Below are 16,500 nucleotides of genomic sequence, written 5' to 3' on the forward strand. Positions count from 1 at the left end.
ATATTGTCATATACTGGAAAAATTATTAGTTTGAATACTGGAATTAAATATATCATCATGTCATAATAATCTAGCAATAGGGGGTGCCTGGGTGGCTCAGTCAGTTAAGCATCTATCTGCCTTCGGCTCAGGTCATGATCAAAAGGTCCTGGGATCGAGTCCTTCGTCGGGCTCCCTGCTCAGCAGGGAGTCTGCTCATTCTCCCTCTCTCTCTGCCTCTCCCCTGCTGCTTGTACTCTTTCTCTTTCTCAAATAAATAGAACCTTTTCTTTTTTTTTAAAGATTTTATTTATGTATTTGAGAGAGAGAATGAGATAGAGCATGAGAGGGGGGAGGACCAGGGGGAGAAGCAGACTCCCTGCTGAGCAGGGAGCCCAATGCGGGGCTCGATCCTGGGACTCCAGGATCATGACCTGAGCTGAAGGCAGTCGCTTAACCAACTGAGCCACCCAGGAGCCCTAAATAGAATCTTAAAAAAAAAAAAAAATCTAGCAATAGTGCTCACCACATATGAACATATCTGAGAAACAATGGTATGAAAATTTTTGTGTTTCTGCATGATGGTGTTTCTCATTAAAAAAGTAATACCACTGAGTGTAAAAAGACATTTATGGTTAAAATTCCATAGATAAGTCTATTTTTAAAAAATTATTTATTTATTTATTTATTTATTTGAGAGAGATAGAGATGTATGCATGCTTGAGAGCAGGGGTAGGTGCAGAGGGAGAGGGACGAGCAGTCTCTGCGCTGAGCGTGGAGCCCCACACAGGACTCCACGTGGGGCTCAATCCCTTGACCCTGAGACCATGACCCTGAGACCATGATCTAACCTGTAACTGAGTCAGAGGCTTAACTGACTGAACTACTCAGGTACCCCAAGAAGTCCTAGAAGAGAGAAGAGAAAGGTGGATGGATGTCATAAAGGCTGAAACAAACCATCTCATTTTGACATTAATTTTTTTTAATTACCTTAGAATGTTGATTTAGATTATATAATATTCTTGGTTTATTACTCTGACCCATTTAATGGAATGAGATAGCCCTGGCAGCTTTTGTTCTGTAAATACAAATTCAAACTGTTTAAAAGCTACTGATAAAATAAAGAAAACAAATGAAAACAACAACAACAACAACAAAAACCTATCCTCTCCAGTGTTTATCTCAGGAAATTCAGGGCATATTTCTGAAAATTTTAAGTAGGAATGATTTGATGATTTTAGATAGTGAGGTAAAAGGCAAAAGAAAAGTTTGAGGACAGAGCAGACTTGAGAGATCAAGAGAAGAGAGAATTTTAGATGCAGGAAAAATCAGAACATTTTAAAAGATTGAATTAACACTTCTAAGAAATAATCATCTCTGACCATAGCCCTCTGACTGGATTCATCACCGTGAAGCTGAAAGCAATAAACTTAAAATCTGAGGGGAAGGGCGCCTGGGTGGCTCAGTTGGTTAAGCGACTGCCTTCAGCTCAGGTCATGATCCTGGAGTCCCGGGATCGAGTCCCGCATCTGGCTCCCTGCTCGGCGGGGAGTCTGCTTCTCCCTCTCCCGCTCCCCCCTCTCATGTGCTCTCTCTCTCTCATTCTCTCTGTCTCAAATAAATAAATAAAATCTTAAAAAAAAATCTGAGGGGAAAATCAAATCATTATTTTATCAATGAATATTATGTATTTGATTAAATCATTAAGTCTTAATTTCAGCTGGAGTTGGAAATAAAACGTGTATTTCTTAACTATTTCAGAAGGGTATTTTAAAGCTAACCACAGATAGGCTGCATTAGCAAAGGCAAAAATAGTACTTTATTTGGCTTCGTTTAAGATGCCCAAACATTTGTTTTCATAAATAAACTGGTGATACTGGTAAGTACGCTCTAATTTGAACTCTACAGCAACTGAGATTGAGATTTCTCAGTGTCCGAAACATATTTTCACTATTTCCAGCCCAAGTAAAAGAATATGAAGTGGTTCTTATATAACTTCACTGTCCAACACAGTAGCCAATAGACACACGTGGGTATTTAAACATTAATTTAAATTCATACAAATGAAATAATATTTAAAAAGAAAAACTTCAGTTCCTGGTCTCGCCAGCCACATTCCAAGTGCTCAAGAGCTGTTCAGAACATTTCCACATCTCTGTTGTATAACATCCAAGAAGACCACAAAACACAAATGCTTTATCACTCTGCAATCCTTATCAGATACAAGAGATGGTGAGGCTTTTTTTGTATATAAAGGATTAAGTACATATATTTTCACATTTCCTCTTAAAGACAGAGTTAGAGAGGATTAGTCTTTTTTTTTTTTTAAAGATTTTATTTATTTATTTGAGACAGAATGAGAGACAGAGAGCATGAGAGGGAGGAGGGTCAGAGGGAGAAGCAGACTCCCTGCCAAGCAGGGAGCCCGATGCGGGACTCGATCCAGGGACCCTGGGATCATGACCTGAGCCGAAGGCAGTCGCTTAACCAACTGAGCCACCCAGGCACCCAGAGAGGATTAGTCTTTACCTCAGAGGTCTTTTTAGGGAATAAAGACAATAACTGGCCTATAGATAAAGACCTCAACACTGTGCATTCCACGTGCACTACTTACATTATAGTAAATTCTGGTACCTGGTACCTGTAGCTCTCTTACGTAAGCATGAAGATGAACACTGGTATGTGTGCCAAAAATCTGGAGGACATGCACTAGGGAATCTAAAGATATTGAATGAGGCTCCCTCCAAAAAACAAACCAAATGGATTACTGCTTATATTTTCAGAGCTACTATGGGATATTGTGGTCAAATTTCTGTGGGTTATTCTTTTTTTTTTTTTTAAAGATTTTATTTATTTATTTGACAGAGAGAGACACAGTGAGAGCAGGATCACAAGCAGGGGGAGAGGGAGAGGGAGAAACAGGCTTCCTGCCGAGCAGGGAGCCCGATGTGGGACTCGATCCCAGGACCCTGGGACCATGAGCAGAGCCGAAGGCAGACGCTTAACGACTGAGCCACCCAGGCGCCCCTCTGTGGGTTATTCTTGTGGTAAGTACACTGACCAACTCATCTCTGTTTGCCTGGGACTTTGCAGGCTTTAAAACTGAAAGTTCCACATCCCAGGAAACTCCCCAGGCCTGTTCAAACTGGAACAGTTAGTCACCTTAGTGGTAAGGGATAGTGCTTTATGTCTCTTGCATATTTTCCATAATGGCAGTATATATAGGAATTGAATGATCTTTCTGTATTAACATTTATACAATGGTTAATATAGATATCTATATTGACAGTTATATAAGTGTTCATATAGACTCAACATAATCTGGCCCAGTCTGCCTTTCTAGTTATTCTACTTGCATGAACCTTATCTTCTAACTATAGTGAATTTCTTCGCTTTCCCAAATCACACACTGTCATACCACTGTGTCTTTGGTCAGGCTGTTTTCTGCCTGGAATTCTTTCTCTCCCTTTGAATATATACTGAACTTACTCAACTTGGTCTGATTCAAATTGTACCTCTTGTCACAATACTTCCCTGATACTTCCCTTTCTTCAGTTTCCCCTATTCCCCAGTAAAATGACTTGCTTTTTCTGCTGTGCTACCAGCATTTAAAAATTTTCTTTCCCCCTTTTTTAAACAACTGATAATCAATTTATTAAAAAGGTTGATTTAAGCATCTGCAATGGTGACTTCAACCTCACCTCCTAGCTCAATAGTGATGGAAGTAATCTGCTTAACAATTCCAGAAGGACTGTGCAAATCAATGAGTAGCTTGTGGGTCCAAGGAGTTTTTCTTGCAGTGATTCTCAAAGCCTTGGTAAGCATCTGAACTGGTCCTTTGACTTTGAGATTCTTTTCCTTTGTGCCTCTGATCAAGGCAGCACATACCTTCTCCAAAGATTTTACCTTGCGGCTGGTTAGAGTAATTCTAATTCAGTGAATCTCTGGTTCCCTGGGTGTCTTCCTGGTGTCTTTAAAAGTCATGGCTTTGGAGCGGCGTCCTGACTGACTTGTTCCTCTGCGAGAGTGAACCCTGGTGAGTCAGGAGCAGGAGCGGGGCATCCAAAGCTCCATTATTGCTGTGACTGCATCTTCCTCAATGAAAGAATAAAAATACTCTTTCTTGTAAGGTTTGCTTCCTTGTGTTAATATTTATCTACTGTTCGCTTTCTTCTCTGGACTAAAAGTGTAAAGGGCTCTAAAATTATTACCAGTGTCCATCCATTTCTGGCACATTTTAATAACGCCTGTTAAAATCATTATGTTTTATAAATTTTAAAGCTATTATACATTTATTATCTCATTTGATCTTCTCAACAATTCCTAAGCTTCGCAAAGTTGATTGTAGGACATTGTAGGATATTCATTTGGTTGGTGAACAAACAGGTGTAGACAGTGACTAAGTAACCAAGGTTAGTAGAAGTAAGTGATGGGAATGAATCCCAGGTCTTCTGACTGCCAGTCTTTCTTCTAAATCCTGCTGAAGGTTAAAGGTCACCCAACAGAATTACTCTGTTGGTAAAAACAGGGTGATCAATAATATTTCAAAAGTAGACTTTGTATAAAAGTTCACCTTGTCTTTCTACCTCCTTCAAAACCCATTCCACATTGCAGCATTCCTTCATCTCCCCAATTTAATTCTTTCTGGTAAGAAACGTGGGCTGGGGCGCCTGAGTGGCTCAGTCGGTTGGGCCTCTGCCTTCCGCTCAGGTCATGATCCGGGAGTCCCTAATGGAGCCCCACATAGGGCTCCCTGCTCAGCGGGGAGTCTGCTTCTCCCTCTGCCCCTCCCTCTGCTCATACTCTCTCTCTCAAATAAATAAAATCTTTAAAAAGAAAAAAAAAAGTGGGCTAAACCATTTGATCTTAAGTCAAATTGCCAAAACTACACAGGCTACTAAAGATTAACCCTTATTGAATGATGAAAGTTTTACTACTAAGAGGAACTCTTATACCGTGACTATCAGAGATCTTTCCTTTCAATGTGCTTTTTAAACATCAGACCTCTTTTCTTTTTTTTTCTTTTGTTCCCTCTTTTTTGTTTTTTTTAATTAATTTTTTTTATTCTTATGTTAATCCCCATACATTACATCATTAGTTTTAGATGAAGTGTTCCATGATTCATTGTTTGTGCATAACACCCAGTGCTCCATGCAGAATGTGCCCTCCTCAATACCCACCACCAGGCTAACCCATCCTCCCACCCCCCTCCCCTCTAGAACCCTCAATTTGTTTTTCAGGGTCCATCGTCTCTCATGGTTCGTCTACCCCTCCGATTTCCCCCGCTTCATTCTTCACCTCCTGCTACCTTCTTCTTCTTCTTCTTTTTTTTTTTTCTTAACATATATTGCATTATTTGTTTCAGAGGTACAGATCTGAGATTCAACAGTCTTGCACCATTCACAACGCTTACCAGAGCACACACCCTCCCCAGTGTCCATCACCCAGTCCCCCCATCCCTCCACCCCACCCCCCACTCCAGCAACCCTCAGTTTATTTCCTGCGATTAAGAATTCCTCATATCAGTGAGATCATATGATACATGCGTCAGACCTCTTTTCTGATGGGTTCTTCCTACTTTGCCTCTATTCTAGGCTTCTAGCTGCCGGATAACTAGCAGTCATCGTCCAGAGGGCAAAGCTCCGGTTAGGAATCTAACTGGAGGAAAGAGAGGTAATCCCGGTCTACCATGCTGATTCTGGGCTTTATCTTTCTCATTCCACCAGTTAGAGGGGAATAATGCCACACCCACCTCGTGAGGACAGGATGCCGCGAGAATTAGAGACCCGAAAAGTAAAAGCGACTTGAAACCTTAATTCTAAACCCATAAAAAATGCGATCACATTTCCCACACTTCTGTGTTTTGCTAATATAATCGTATCCACTTAATTTTGGGGAAAAAAATGTTCCTCTCGCCCCGGCGCCTCCAAGACTCTGGAACGAGAGCTAGCCTTCCCCCTTTCCTTTGGCGACCGGGACCGGGAAGGCGCGCCCGCAGTGACGCATTTATCCCGCGCGATGACGTCGCTACCAGGCGCCCGGCGGCACGTTGGCCAGGCCTTGGGCTGGCTTTAGGGGGTAAAAATGGCTATGGCCAGCGATTTCTACCTGCGCTACTACGTAGGTCACAAGGGCAAGTTTGGACACGAGTTTCTGGAGTTCGAGTTTCGGCCAGACGGTGAGCAGAGGAGCGGCGCCGCCGCCGCAGCTTAGCTCGGTGCGCGGCTCGGGTAAGCGGGGTGGAGAGGGCGCGGAGGAGGCGAAGTGGGGTGATTCCGCCTCAGTGGGCTTGCAAGTGTGTCTTGGGGACTGAGGTCACTTGCTAGAGCCGAAGTAAATCCGAACCGAAGACTCTCAGAAGCATTAACTGGACCTGTGAATAAAAGAAAATTAATGGGTGTAAGTTAATTCAGAAAATCTGATCCTGCCAGATACTGAAAACTTGAACACAGGGTAATCAGAATCTTCAGAGTAGGTCTCCTCCCTTTTCCTAGACACGTGGCCTTACGTACAGCGCTTAAATGAATACAGTGGTTGAACGGGGGAGGCCGAAAATTGCCGGTCACCGGAAGACTTTAAGCATCCGTTGCACAACCGCGTGGTGGGATGTTCTTTAAAATGTTCAAGGATGACGTCAAGTAAACTAGATGGCTTCCGGTGCGCTGAACTGAAGAAGGGAGCTCCACGTGTAGGAACATGAGTGTAGTAATTATGTGTTTTGGGTGCTTAAATATAGTTGTTGTTCCCCATAGGATGCATTAAGAATAAAAAGGGGGGAATGGTTAGGAGTCCAGGAAAGCTTCCTAGAAAAGGTAACAGTTGAAATTGTAGCTGGTGCGCAGGGCTGCTCTGGGTTTCCCAAACAGACCAGATTGGGGGCTCACCGCTGACAAAATCCAAAGGCAGAGAATCTACTGGTGGTGAGACAACAAAGGAATTTATTTCAGAGAGGCTGGCACCGGGAAGATAGTGCACTAGCATCTCAAAGACTGTCTCCAAAATGCCAACAATACTTGCCAAAAAAATATGGGGCGAAGGTGGGTTTGAGATCATAATAATGTAGGTAGCCAAAGTTCTCTTTCAAGATGAGTCTTGGAATGAGAATAGGCATTTTCTTGGCCTGTGAGGGGAAAAAAACCATTCAGACTGCTGAAAACAGCATGAGCAAAGGGTGAGGTGGGACTGTCTGCTGCCCTGGAGGTGCAGCATTATTCTATCATTTGAGAGCCCTGAATCTCTTTAGAGAGTTACTGTATACTGAACTCTGCTTAGAACAGGGATGGTCCACCTGCATAGACTTTTCTTTCTTTGAATGCGTGTTATGTGCAAGGCAACATGTAAACACAAAAATTGAGGGTACAATAATGAGTAAGTCTCTTTAATTTCTCTGAAGGAACTATGTCTTGGTGGGTGACACAGACATGAAACTAGCCATAAAACAGTGTGGATATTAAGTGGTGTATTATGGTTTGGACAAAGTTCTGTGAGAGTGAAAAAAAAAAGTGGAGAAGCATCACATGTTAGGAAAAGGAAGAGTATCAGACATTTAAGGAAGAACTCAAGGTAGCTACAGCCCTGCAGTTCAGAAACCTTAATCACTTTATTCCCCCTTGTTCTTACCATGTCTCTTTTAAATTTAACTAAGGAGCCAAATTTATCTGAATTCTCCATCTATTCTTTTCTTAGGTGATACTCTTTTTAGTGCCTTTGCCTTTGAACAGCTTTCAGCTTGCCTATATCATGTTTAGCCAGTCACGTAAATTAAGTAGGCGGATATTATCATGGAGAGTTCATGCTAGAACAGTGATTCTCATCCGGTTATCTGCCACCATACCATTCCACATATTTCCTTCAGTAGTGAGGGGGTCACCTCATTAGGGAAACCTATCATTTCAGAGATCAGGACCACATTACATTTGTGTCTGAGCAACTGACCATAGCCATGATGAGAAGCATGCATCAGGGAGTACAAAAGTCATGATGGATTAAAATTTTAAATACAGGTCAGCTAACAAACTGACCAACTTTTATCTAGAAGCAGTACATAGTTCGTATACATCTTAGTCACAGTGCTAAAATAGTAGCATTGCCATATTGTGTACATATATTAATTTGAAGGAAATAATTTTTGGAGTATTGGGGAAAGCATGAGTATTGGAAGAAGGTAGACCTAGAAATGAATCTTTCTGACCCTGGGCAAGTTACTTAACTCTGTTCTCTCAAGTATAAATAGATGAGAGAACAAAACCTAGTAAGTGTTGTTTTACCAATTAGATTAAATTTTCTGGGTAAATCACTTAGGGCCAATACAGATATATAACATAGGCTTTAAAAAGAAATGTTAGTTCCTTTTTCAGATTCCCTGTCTAGTTCATGACATAGCTTAAGCAAATGAGCCTTAAGAATGATCCTCCTAGGGGGAAGAATGAAGGGGGGGGGGAAATTGGAGGGGAGATGAACCATGAGAGACGATGGACTCTGAAAAACAAACTGAGGGTTCTAGAGGGGAGGGGGGCGGGAGGATGGGTTAGCCTGGTGGTGGGTATTGAGGAGGGCACATTCTGCATGGAGCACTGGGTGTTGTGCACAAACAATGAATCATGGAACACTACATCTAAAACTAATGATGTATTGTATGGTGATTAACGTAACATAATAAAAAAAAATGACCCCTCCTATTATATTGAATTATATTGAAGGCATGAAATATTTAAAAATTATGTTGAATGTTTAAAAATTCAACTATTGAAGGTATGAAAGTTTTGAAAATGACTGGCTTCAACTTTAGCCAACTTTTTACCAATATTTGAGTGTTTACAGGTCTAGCATTGATCTTATGCTAAAAGGGTGGAAATATTAATAAAAGTAGTAGTATAAAATGGTCTGTACCTTTGAAATTGCTTACAATGTCATTTTTTTATTATTTTCTTTTTTAGTGGTTTTTGCTGTTATAGATTGAATTTTTTTCCACTCCCCACAGGAAAGCTTAGATATGCCAACAACAGCAATTACAAAAATGATGTCATGATCAGAAAGGAGGTAAGTTCTTTTCAGATGTCTAATTTTTTACATTTAGACCATTTTCTTCATGTCTTTTTTTGAATTTATAAAAGTACATCTCAGGCTGTATTGCTTGTAAAGAAGCCAGTTTATAGATTGAAAAAGGAGTCTATTTAAATAGATCTAAATGTAGCATGTGTAACAGCCAAAGAAGCAATCTGATTATATTAAGTTGTAGTTCCACCTTTAAACATATAATTTCATTCATTTCATAATTAGCTTTGTCTTTTTATCCCACTCCCTATTTAAACTGATTGATAGTCAAGATTTAAATACAGTATTTTACAGAATTTTAAATGAAAGGCCCGGAAGTTAAGGATAAGAAAAAGCTCAAAGCAGTGACTGTGATGTCTACTTGTATTTGTGTCTGTTCACCTCACAGATTTTCTGTTATCATTGTTAACCACTCAGAGGTATTTGAGTCCCATGTTAAAAGGCAGGATCCAGGGTTTTAAAAGGGGGCTAGTGTAAGTTATCTTTTTTTTTAAATTTGGAAACAAATACATATTAAAGGAAAGGGCGAGAGAGTTAATAAAATCATAAGGATGAGTGATTATCTCCCATCTTGTACTTTTAGGATCAGTATTAGATTCTTCTGTGATATTCTCTTTGAATATTTAGGGTTTGTAACTTCATATTATGATTTCATTCTGAGTTGTGGAAAGTAATAGACATTGTGGAATTTTTATTGTAACTTGTTTTCAGGCTTATGTGCACAAGAGTGTAATGGAGGAACTGAAGAGGATTATTGACGACAGTGAAATTACAAAAGAAGATGATGCTTTGTGGCCTCCCCCTGACAGAGTTGGCCGACAGGTTCGTATACAGTAGTTCTTTACGTGCATACATGTTGGAAATTGGTGATATAATTGTTACGTTTCTCCATATTTACTTAGCATAGTTCCTCCTTGATTCTTTGGTTTTCCATTTAGTAGGCACCCGGTAAATACTCTTTAATTTTATTTCACTTAGTTTCATTTTCTGTTCTACCTTTGAATTGTAAAGGAGTCAGTGCAGAGCTCTAAACTTAGGCATCTTTCTGAGCAGTCTTCTCTGTAGCCTCACTGGTTAAAGTTAGGATGTTTTCATACTGTTAATGGATAATTGCTATTGTATATTAATTACTTCTGTTAAGAATAAGTACAGTGTTTGTGAAATTCAAGAGAGGATTCTTATTGATTGTAAAATTCACTTTCTTCATTTTTATAACTTTGAGAACTCTTTATTTGTACCCTTGTGCCCAAGAGAGGGATTTGATTGGTTTCTTTTTCAAACTGATCATTGCTTTTGCTTCTTATTCCCTTCAGAGTAATTAATGTTTCTCAAAGGGCTTCTGGAGAAGTTTGAAGGCTTAATTTCACTCTGTAGAAAGACAGTTTGGGTTTTTTCAACTCTTGAAGAAATGAGATCTAACTCCTGGAGGAAGAAATACTTAATTTCACTTTTATATATTCCTGAGAATTATACTTTATATCCCCTTCTTTGACTAGAAGAAAATGTGGAGAAATCAAATAGATGCTGACATTCTGTAGCAGTCATTTACCTCTTCTATTTAAAGAAGTATTATTTAGGAAAGCAAAGGTAATAGTTAACAGTATTTATGTTACACATTGTAAATACTTTTAAAAAGTAAATTTAAATCTCGGTTTGTTTTATGCTGTAGGTACATACGTACTAAAAAACAGACACTACAACAGTAAACTTTTTATCTATTTTAGACTCAGGGAGAACCCAGTATTTTCATCTACCGACTTGATGATGTATTTATATGTTTTGGTTAGTGGGGAGGGGTAGGCATGTTCCAGAAATCATCTATTGGGTCTTTAAGTCAAAGATTTTATGATCGTTTGAGAGCCTTAATTAGTTCTCCATTTTGTGTGTGCCAAAAACTGTGCATAATTAGGTCCCATAATGAAATAGAGAGCTAAGACCATCTTTAATGGCATTTGTTATTTAACCTGATAAATCACTACACACATAGCCTCATAATTACTGGTTTTAGATTTGCGGATAAAATCTAGAGAACAATTTCTACAATAATTATGGTACACTAAGAATGTCTACAGTATGTTGTATTTGTTTTAGTAGGTCTTAATTTTCAATGCTTTGTGAAGTCAAATCACAATGAGTCTTTCATTCTTAACAGCCGAGGACTCAAAATATCAATACCATCACTTACTCGTGATTGTAAATACATCAGTGTTTTTTTCCTATGCTTTATGAGTCTTGTATTTTGCATTTGTAACATACCCTGAGAAGGGTGTTTTAGGGATTACAGAGTATGTTTGTAAAGTCCCCAGCAGCAGGGCCTCATACATAGTAGATGCCCAAGTGGTGCTATTAGTATTGTGCATTTTATTTATAAAGCCTGGTAGAAAGGTTAAATGTGCTTGTATTTATTTATTAAAAATAGGTTTATACCCATATCTACAGCATTTTGCTTCAAAGTTATGTCTTCAGTTTTTACTGACATAAGAAATGTTTATGTGTACTCTTATATATATCATTCATATTTATAGTGTCTTATTTATGAGATCTCTGGAAAGCAATTCTTCGTTAATCCTAATATTGGGGACTCCTGAGCAGTTGATGAGGTTTTTATTTTACAGACATAGTTTATGTCTGTCAGGTTAAGTTTCTTTTCCTTTTTCTTTTCTTTTCTTTTCTTTTTTCTTTTCTTTCTTCTTTATGACTGCTAGAAAACTTGCAGCTAAATTGGGACCTCTTGGTAACAAGAATACCAATACCTCTGAGTGGAGTTTTATATTAACTACAGTAATCTATTTTATTTTTTTCAGGAGCTTGAAATTGTAATTGGAGATGAACATATTTCTTTTACAACATCGAAAATAGGTTCTCTTATTGATGTAAATCAGTCAAAGTAAGTATGCTGAAGTATTTTAACTAAATTGACGTAATTTAGGGATGTCTGGGTGGCTCAGTCAGTTAAGTGTCTGCCTTCGGCTCAGGTCATGATCCCAGGGTCCTGGGATTGAGTCCTGCATCGGGCTCCCTTCTCAGCGGGGAGCCTGCTTCTCCCTCTGCCTGCCGCTCCCCCTGCCTGTACTCTCTCTCTGACAAATAAATAAAATCTAAAAAAAAAAAAAAAAAATTGACATAATTTATTTGAAAGGGCCATTTTAGAACAATAGCCAGTTTTCTAGGGTTATTTCAGTGGCAATTTATCGGTTTATTCTGCAGATATAATTTTGACTTTTATGTCATTGAAGACTTGCTGTCAACTACTTAGCAGTGTATTTTTCTGATTGTCAAATCTTAATCTGACCATATGCATAACAGCAACCAAATTCTAATAGCTATTTTTGGTAAAAATCTGGATAGAGTTTCATAAAACTTAAAAGAAATCCTTATTGGATTATATCAGCCTCATTAGCCTAATACCACATCATTCTCCTCCTTGAGTTTAATATTTGAAAGAAATTGAAGAAAGTCAGTATAACTTAAGTATGGCTTTAGCTTCCTCTGTCTTCCCAAGTTTATCTCCTCTGGACCTTTGTAGGACATAGTATTGTTTTTGTCCGAAAAATTTCTATGCTTCCACTTCTTTTCTGTCTTATGCCTCAGAATGTTTTCTTAGTGCTCTTTCTTCTATCACCCTAACTTGTAAGAACTTACTTGCTTGCTTTTCTGGTTTGAATGTGAACTCCATGAGAATCTTGCTGTGTCACCAGTTAGCACAGTGCCTGGCATACAAGAAGTGCTTTGTAAATATTTATTAGATGAAGGGAGAAAGGAATGAATGCATAGTCACTATTGGATACAAAAGGCTACATTCATAAAGACCAGTCGGATACTTTTGAACTATCAAGTTGATTTTCCCACAGTTGATGAGGATGTGGCATTCATACCCTAACTAGGATTTTAAATTGGTACAGTGTTTTTTGGAAAACAGTTTGATAATTATGCATCAAAAGCTGCTAGCATTTTATTTTTTTAATTTATTTTTATTTTTATTTAAATTCAATTAGTTAGCATATAATATATTGTTAGTTTCAGAGGTAGAGGTCAGTGATTCATCAGTTTTATATAATACCCAGTGTTCATTACATCATGAAGCTGCTAACATTTTAAATTCATGGTTGCTGGAGGGGAGGGGGCTGAGGGGATGGGGTAATTGGGTGATGGGCATTAGGGAGGGTTGTAATGAGCACTGGATATTACATAACACTGATGAATCACAGTCCTGTACCCCTGAAACAAATAATACATTGTATGTTAATTAACTAAATAAAAAAAATAAATTCATCTTTGACTTAGTAATTTCATTTCTGAGCATCTACTTTAGGGAAATGCTCTCAAATAACGAAAATGCTGTATTCATGAAGATGGTCATTGAAGTCTTTTTTTTTTTTTTAAGATTTTTTATTTATTTGAGAGAGAGACACACAGCGAGAGAGGGAACACAAGCAGGGGGAGTGGGAGAGGGAGAAGCAGGCCTCCCGCCAAGCAGGGAGCCCGATGTGGGGCTCCATCCCAGGACCCTGAGATCATGACCCGAGCCAAAGGCAGACGCTTAACGACTGAGCCACCCAGGCGCCCGGTCATTGAAGTCTTATAATTGGGGAGAAATCCAAATGTTTAACAAAGAGAATTATTGATAATTCACAAATGAAGGAAAAAGTAATATTAAAGAAGGAAAAAGTAATACTAAAAAGGGCACAGGGAATGATTTTAGTTAAGAAAATAGAGAAATGCCAAAATATTTATAGTTATCCTGGGAGGAGTGACATTTTATAGTATTAGGGGTATTATTTTTTTCTGTCTTTATAATTTTATCTGCCTTCTACGTTCTTATGTATAGCTATTTCTTTTATAAGAAAATAAACACCTTAAATATGAATGAAATATAAATATGAATGAATACAAAAATGAATTTTGTAGAAAAGACAGAGATGGTAGTCAGTATGTTCATTTTAGTTGCAACAAATCCTTTCTCCTGAATTCCTTTGTTTTGTTTTGTTTTGGGAATTAACTTTAAAATTATGTGTTTCATCTTAGGAACAAAAAAGTAACTTTTACCTTTTTAAATTTTAGGGATCCTGAAGGCCTTCGAGTATTTTACTATTTGGTACAGGACCTGAAATGTTTAGTTTTTAGTCTTATTGGATTACATTTCAAGATTAAACCAATCTAAATTGTATGTTTTTGCAGCTGTTTTTATATTTAATTAAGGGATGGGTTTGTCATTTACCCTATTGGGATTTTTATAAATGTGAAATTTTTTTTGTATGGCAACTAAAAATAAGGAAATACATAAGCAGGCTTAATGATTATTCTCATTTGGGTCCAAGTGGTCTGGACAGTCCTCACACATGAAATTCTATAAATAAAAGGAACCTTTTGTTGAGAGTTTGCTCTAATAAAACATATCAAAGCCCGGATGGAGAGTGGGTTTGTTTGTTTGTTTTTTTCAGAAGGCTAAGTCTCTTTATTCACTTTAAGATAATAAAGAATTGTTCTAGTAGGTACATCCTATGCAGAAGTTCTTTCAGGCAGAAGAATGCTGCCAGATTTTCATCCATTAAAGGAAATTGCAGATCTCTCATTTCTTCCATACCTAATGGGACGTAATTTTTGGTGCCTATAGAAGTTGTTTCAGAAGGTTCTGGATTTTTCACATGTATCCCAAACCCCTCAGAATTATTAAAGTTTAATTATTTTTGGTGTAATCAGTAATTGCCTAAAGGGTTACAAGAGTCAAGTCAGCACCCCAGGTGAAACATATCTTCTGTTATGCCCTTATTCCTTATTTCACAGTAGATTTTTGTCAATAAGATATTACGGAATATATTTTGTGTTTCTGTAGGAACTAAATGAGTTCTCAGCATTACAAGTTATTTAAAATTGACACTTTAATGCATGTGTGTGTGTGTGTATTCTAACTATTAATGAGCATAGGTTTAACTCATGATTCTCAGTCCTGCAACCTCTTTCTGATAGACTTGGTCTTTCATTACTTCCCTGTTAGCAACTATGCCCCTGGGATTGTTAATCCCCCATCTGAACCCCCACTCTTTAAAAGTGTGCAGTCCTGGTAGTGATAATTCACTCCCCCCTGGGACAGTCAGAACTGACCTTATTGGGAAGAGTTGGTCTCTGAAGTTTGCCAGTATTCCTGAGCTCGGTTCTAGAGTGGTTCTGGCCAGTACATTTCTTTGAGATAATAGAGACGTTATGTCTGTAGTCCAATAAGGTAAGCACTAGGTACTATACGTGGCAACTTAAGTTTTTGATATGTGGCTAGTATAACTGAATTTATAGTTCTCTTAAACTTTTTTCAAATTTTATTATGAAGAATTTCAAGCATAGAAATTGTTACAAGAATTGTAAAATGAATATCCATCTGCCAATTCAGATTCTATCCTGAACAATTTTTTACTGAAGTAAGTCTGTTTTAAATCATGTCCTGTTGATTTTTCATGTAAGAATAAAATGGTATATTGCTGTCAACAAACCATTTTATTTATTTATTTATTTATTTATTTATTTATTTATTTATTTATTTTAAAGATTTTATTTATTTATTTGACAGAGAGAGATACAGCAAGAGAGGGAACACAAGCAGGGGGAGTGGGAGAGGGAGAAGCAGGCTTCCCGCCGAGCAGGGAGCCCGATGTGGGACTCGATCCCGGGACTCCGGGATCATGACCTGAGCCGAAGGCAGTCGCTTAACCAGCTGAGCCACCCAGGTGCCCCCATTTTTTTTTTTTTAGTGCTATTTAATTTTGATTAAATGTAGATAGCCAGTGTGCCTTGTAGCTACCCTTTGGATATTGTAGCTCTAGAGCATGTCTTGGCAGCGTGTTTGCCATGGAGTCCTGTCTGGTCTTTCACACTATATAAACAATCCCTGGCCATCCTCCAGGTTTGTCCTGAAAAGTCACCTGATCTCCACTGTGCAAGACTATACTGTTACCACCTCCAGGTCTCTTGACGATAATAAACATTTCTGTTCAAGTTGTAGACCTTGATGGATATGCGTTGTCAAATCATGTAATTTTCTTATACTTAGATGTCAACCTCCAGGAAGAAGGGAGAAATGATTGCTCTTTTAATTTGTGGGCCCACAATTTTTGTTTGCTCCTCAATATTCTGTGTCTCCTGAGTAAGACATTGAGTAAGATGATGAAGATGGAGCAAAGTTGGGAGAAACAGTTCTTCGATTTAATGTGTTAACTCCTTGTCATCATTCTCTGACTTCCCTCTTGTGCTGACTTGTTATGTTCTCTCCCCACTGTCTACTGAGTTTCTCACATTCAAACCAAGATTGGAGGCTACATCATTAGGATAAATATTTTATATTGTCTCTGACTTTCTTATACCTTGTTTGAACTGCTTCTTCCTAGATTGTAAGCTGCTGGTGGACAATGATCACTAACAATTAAATTTTGTATAATACTAGCTTTATATGAAACTGGAATGTTATAGCACTCAGGTCAG

The 16,500-nt window shown here is 38.3% G+C and overlaps 1 protein-coding gene across 4 annotated transcripts; it reads left to right on the forward strand.

The window, feature by feature from the left end:
- Positions 1-5,989: 5,989 nt before the first annotated feature.
- Positions 5,990-14,437, forward strand: MAGOHB (mago homolog B, exon junction complex subunit). Of its 4 annotated transcripts, none has more exons than XM_035028222.1 (5): positions 5,990-6,157; positions 8,960-9,018; positions 9,745-9,855; positions 11,838-11,920; positions 14,095-14,437. In XM_035028222.1, exons 1-5 carry the CDS (start codon positions 6,064-6,066, stop codon positions 14,192-14,194), a joined length of 447 nt encoding a protein of 148 aa, XP_034884113.1. In that variant the 5' UTR covers positions 5,990-6,063; the 3' UTR covers positions 14,195-14,437. The 4 variants fall into 4 exon arrangements, with proteins under 4 accessions (XP_034884113.1, XP_034884116.1, XP_034884114.1 ...); XM_035028225.1 differs by having other exon boundaries at positions 6,119-6,196; positions 14,095-14,409; XM_035028223.1 differs by having other exon boundaries at positions 6,133-6,209; positions 14,095-14,409.
- The last annotated feature ends 2,063 nt before the right edge of the window (positions 14,438-16,500 follow it).

Source organism: Mirounga leonina, unplaced genomic scaffold, assembly GCF_011800145.1.
Source record: "Mirounga leonina isolate KUSES-001 unplaced genomic scaffold, KU_Mleo_1.0 Mir_201, whole genome shotgun sequence".
Taxonomy (NCBI): domain Eukaryota; kingdom Metazoa; phylum Chordata; class Mammalia; order Carnivora; family Phocidae; genus Mirounga; species Mirounga leonina.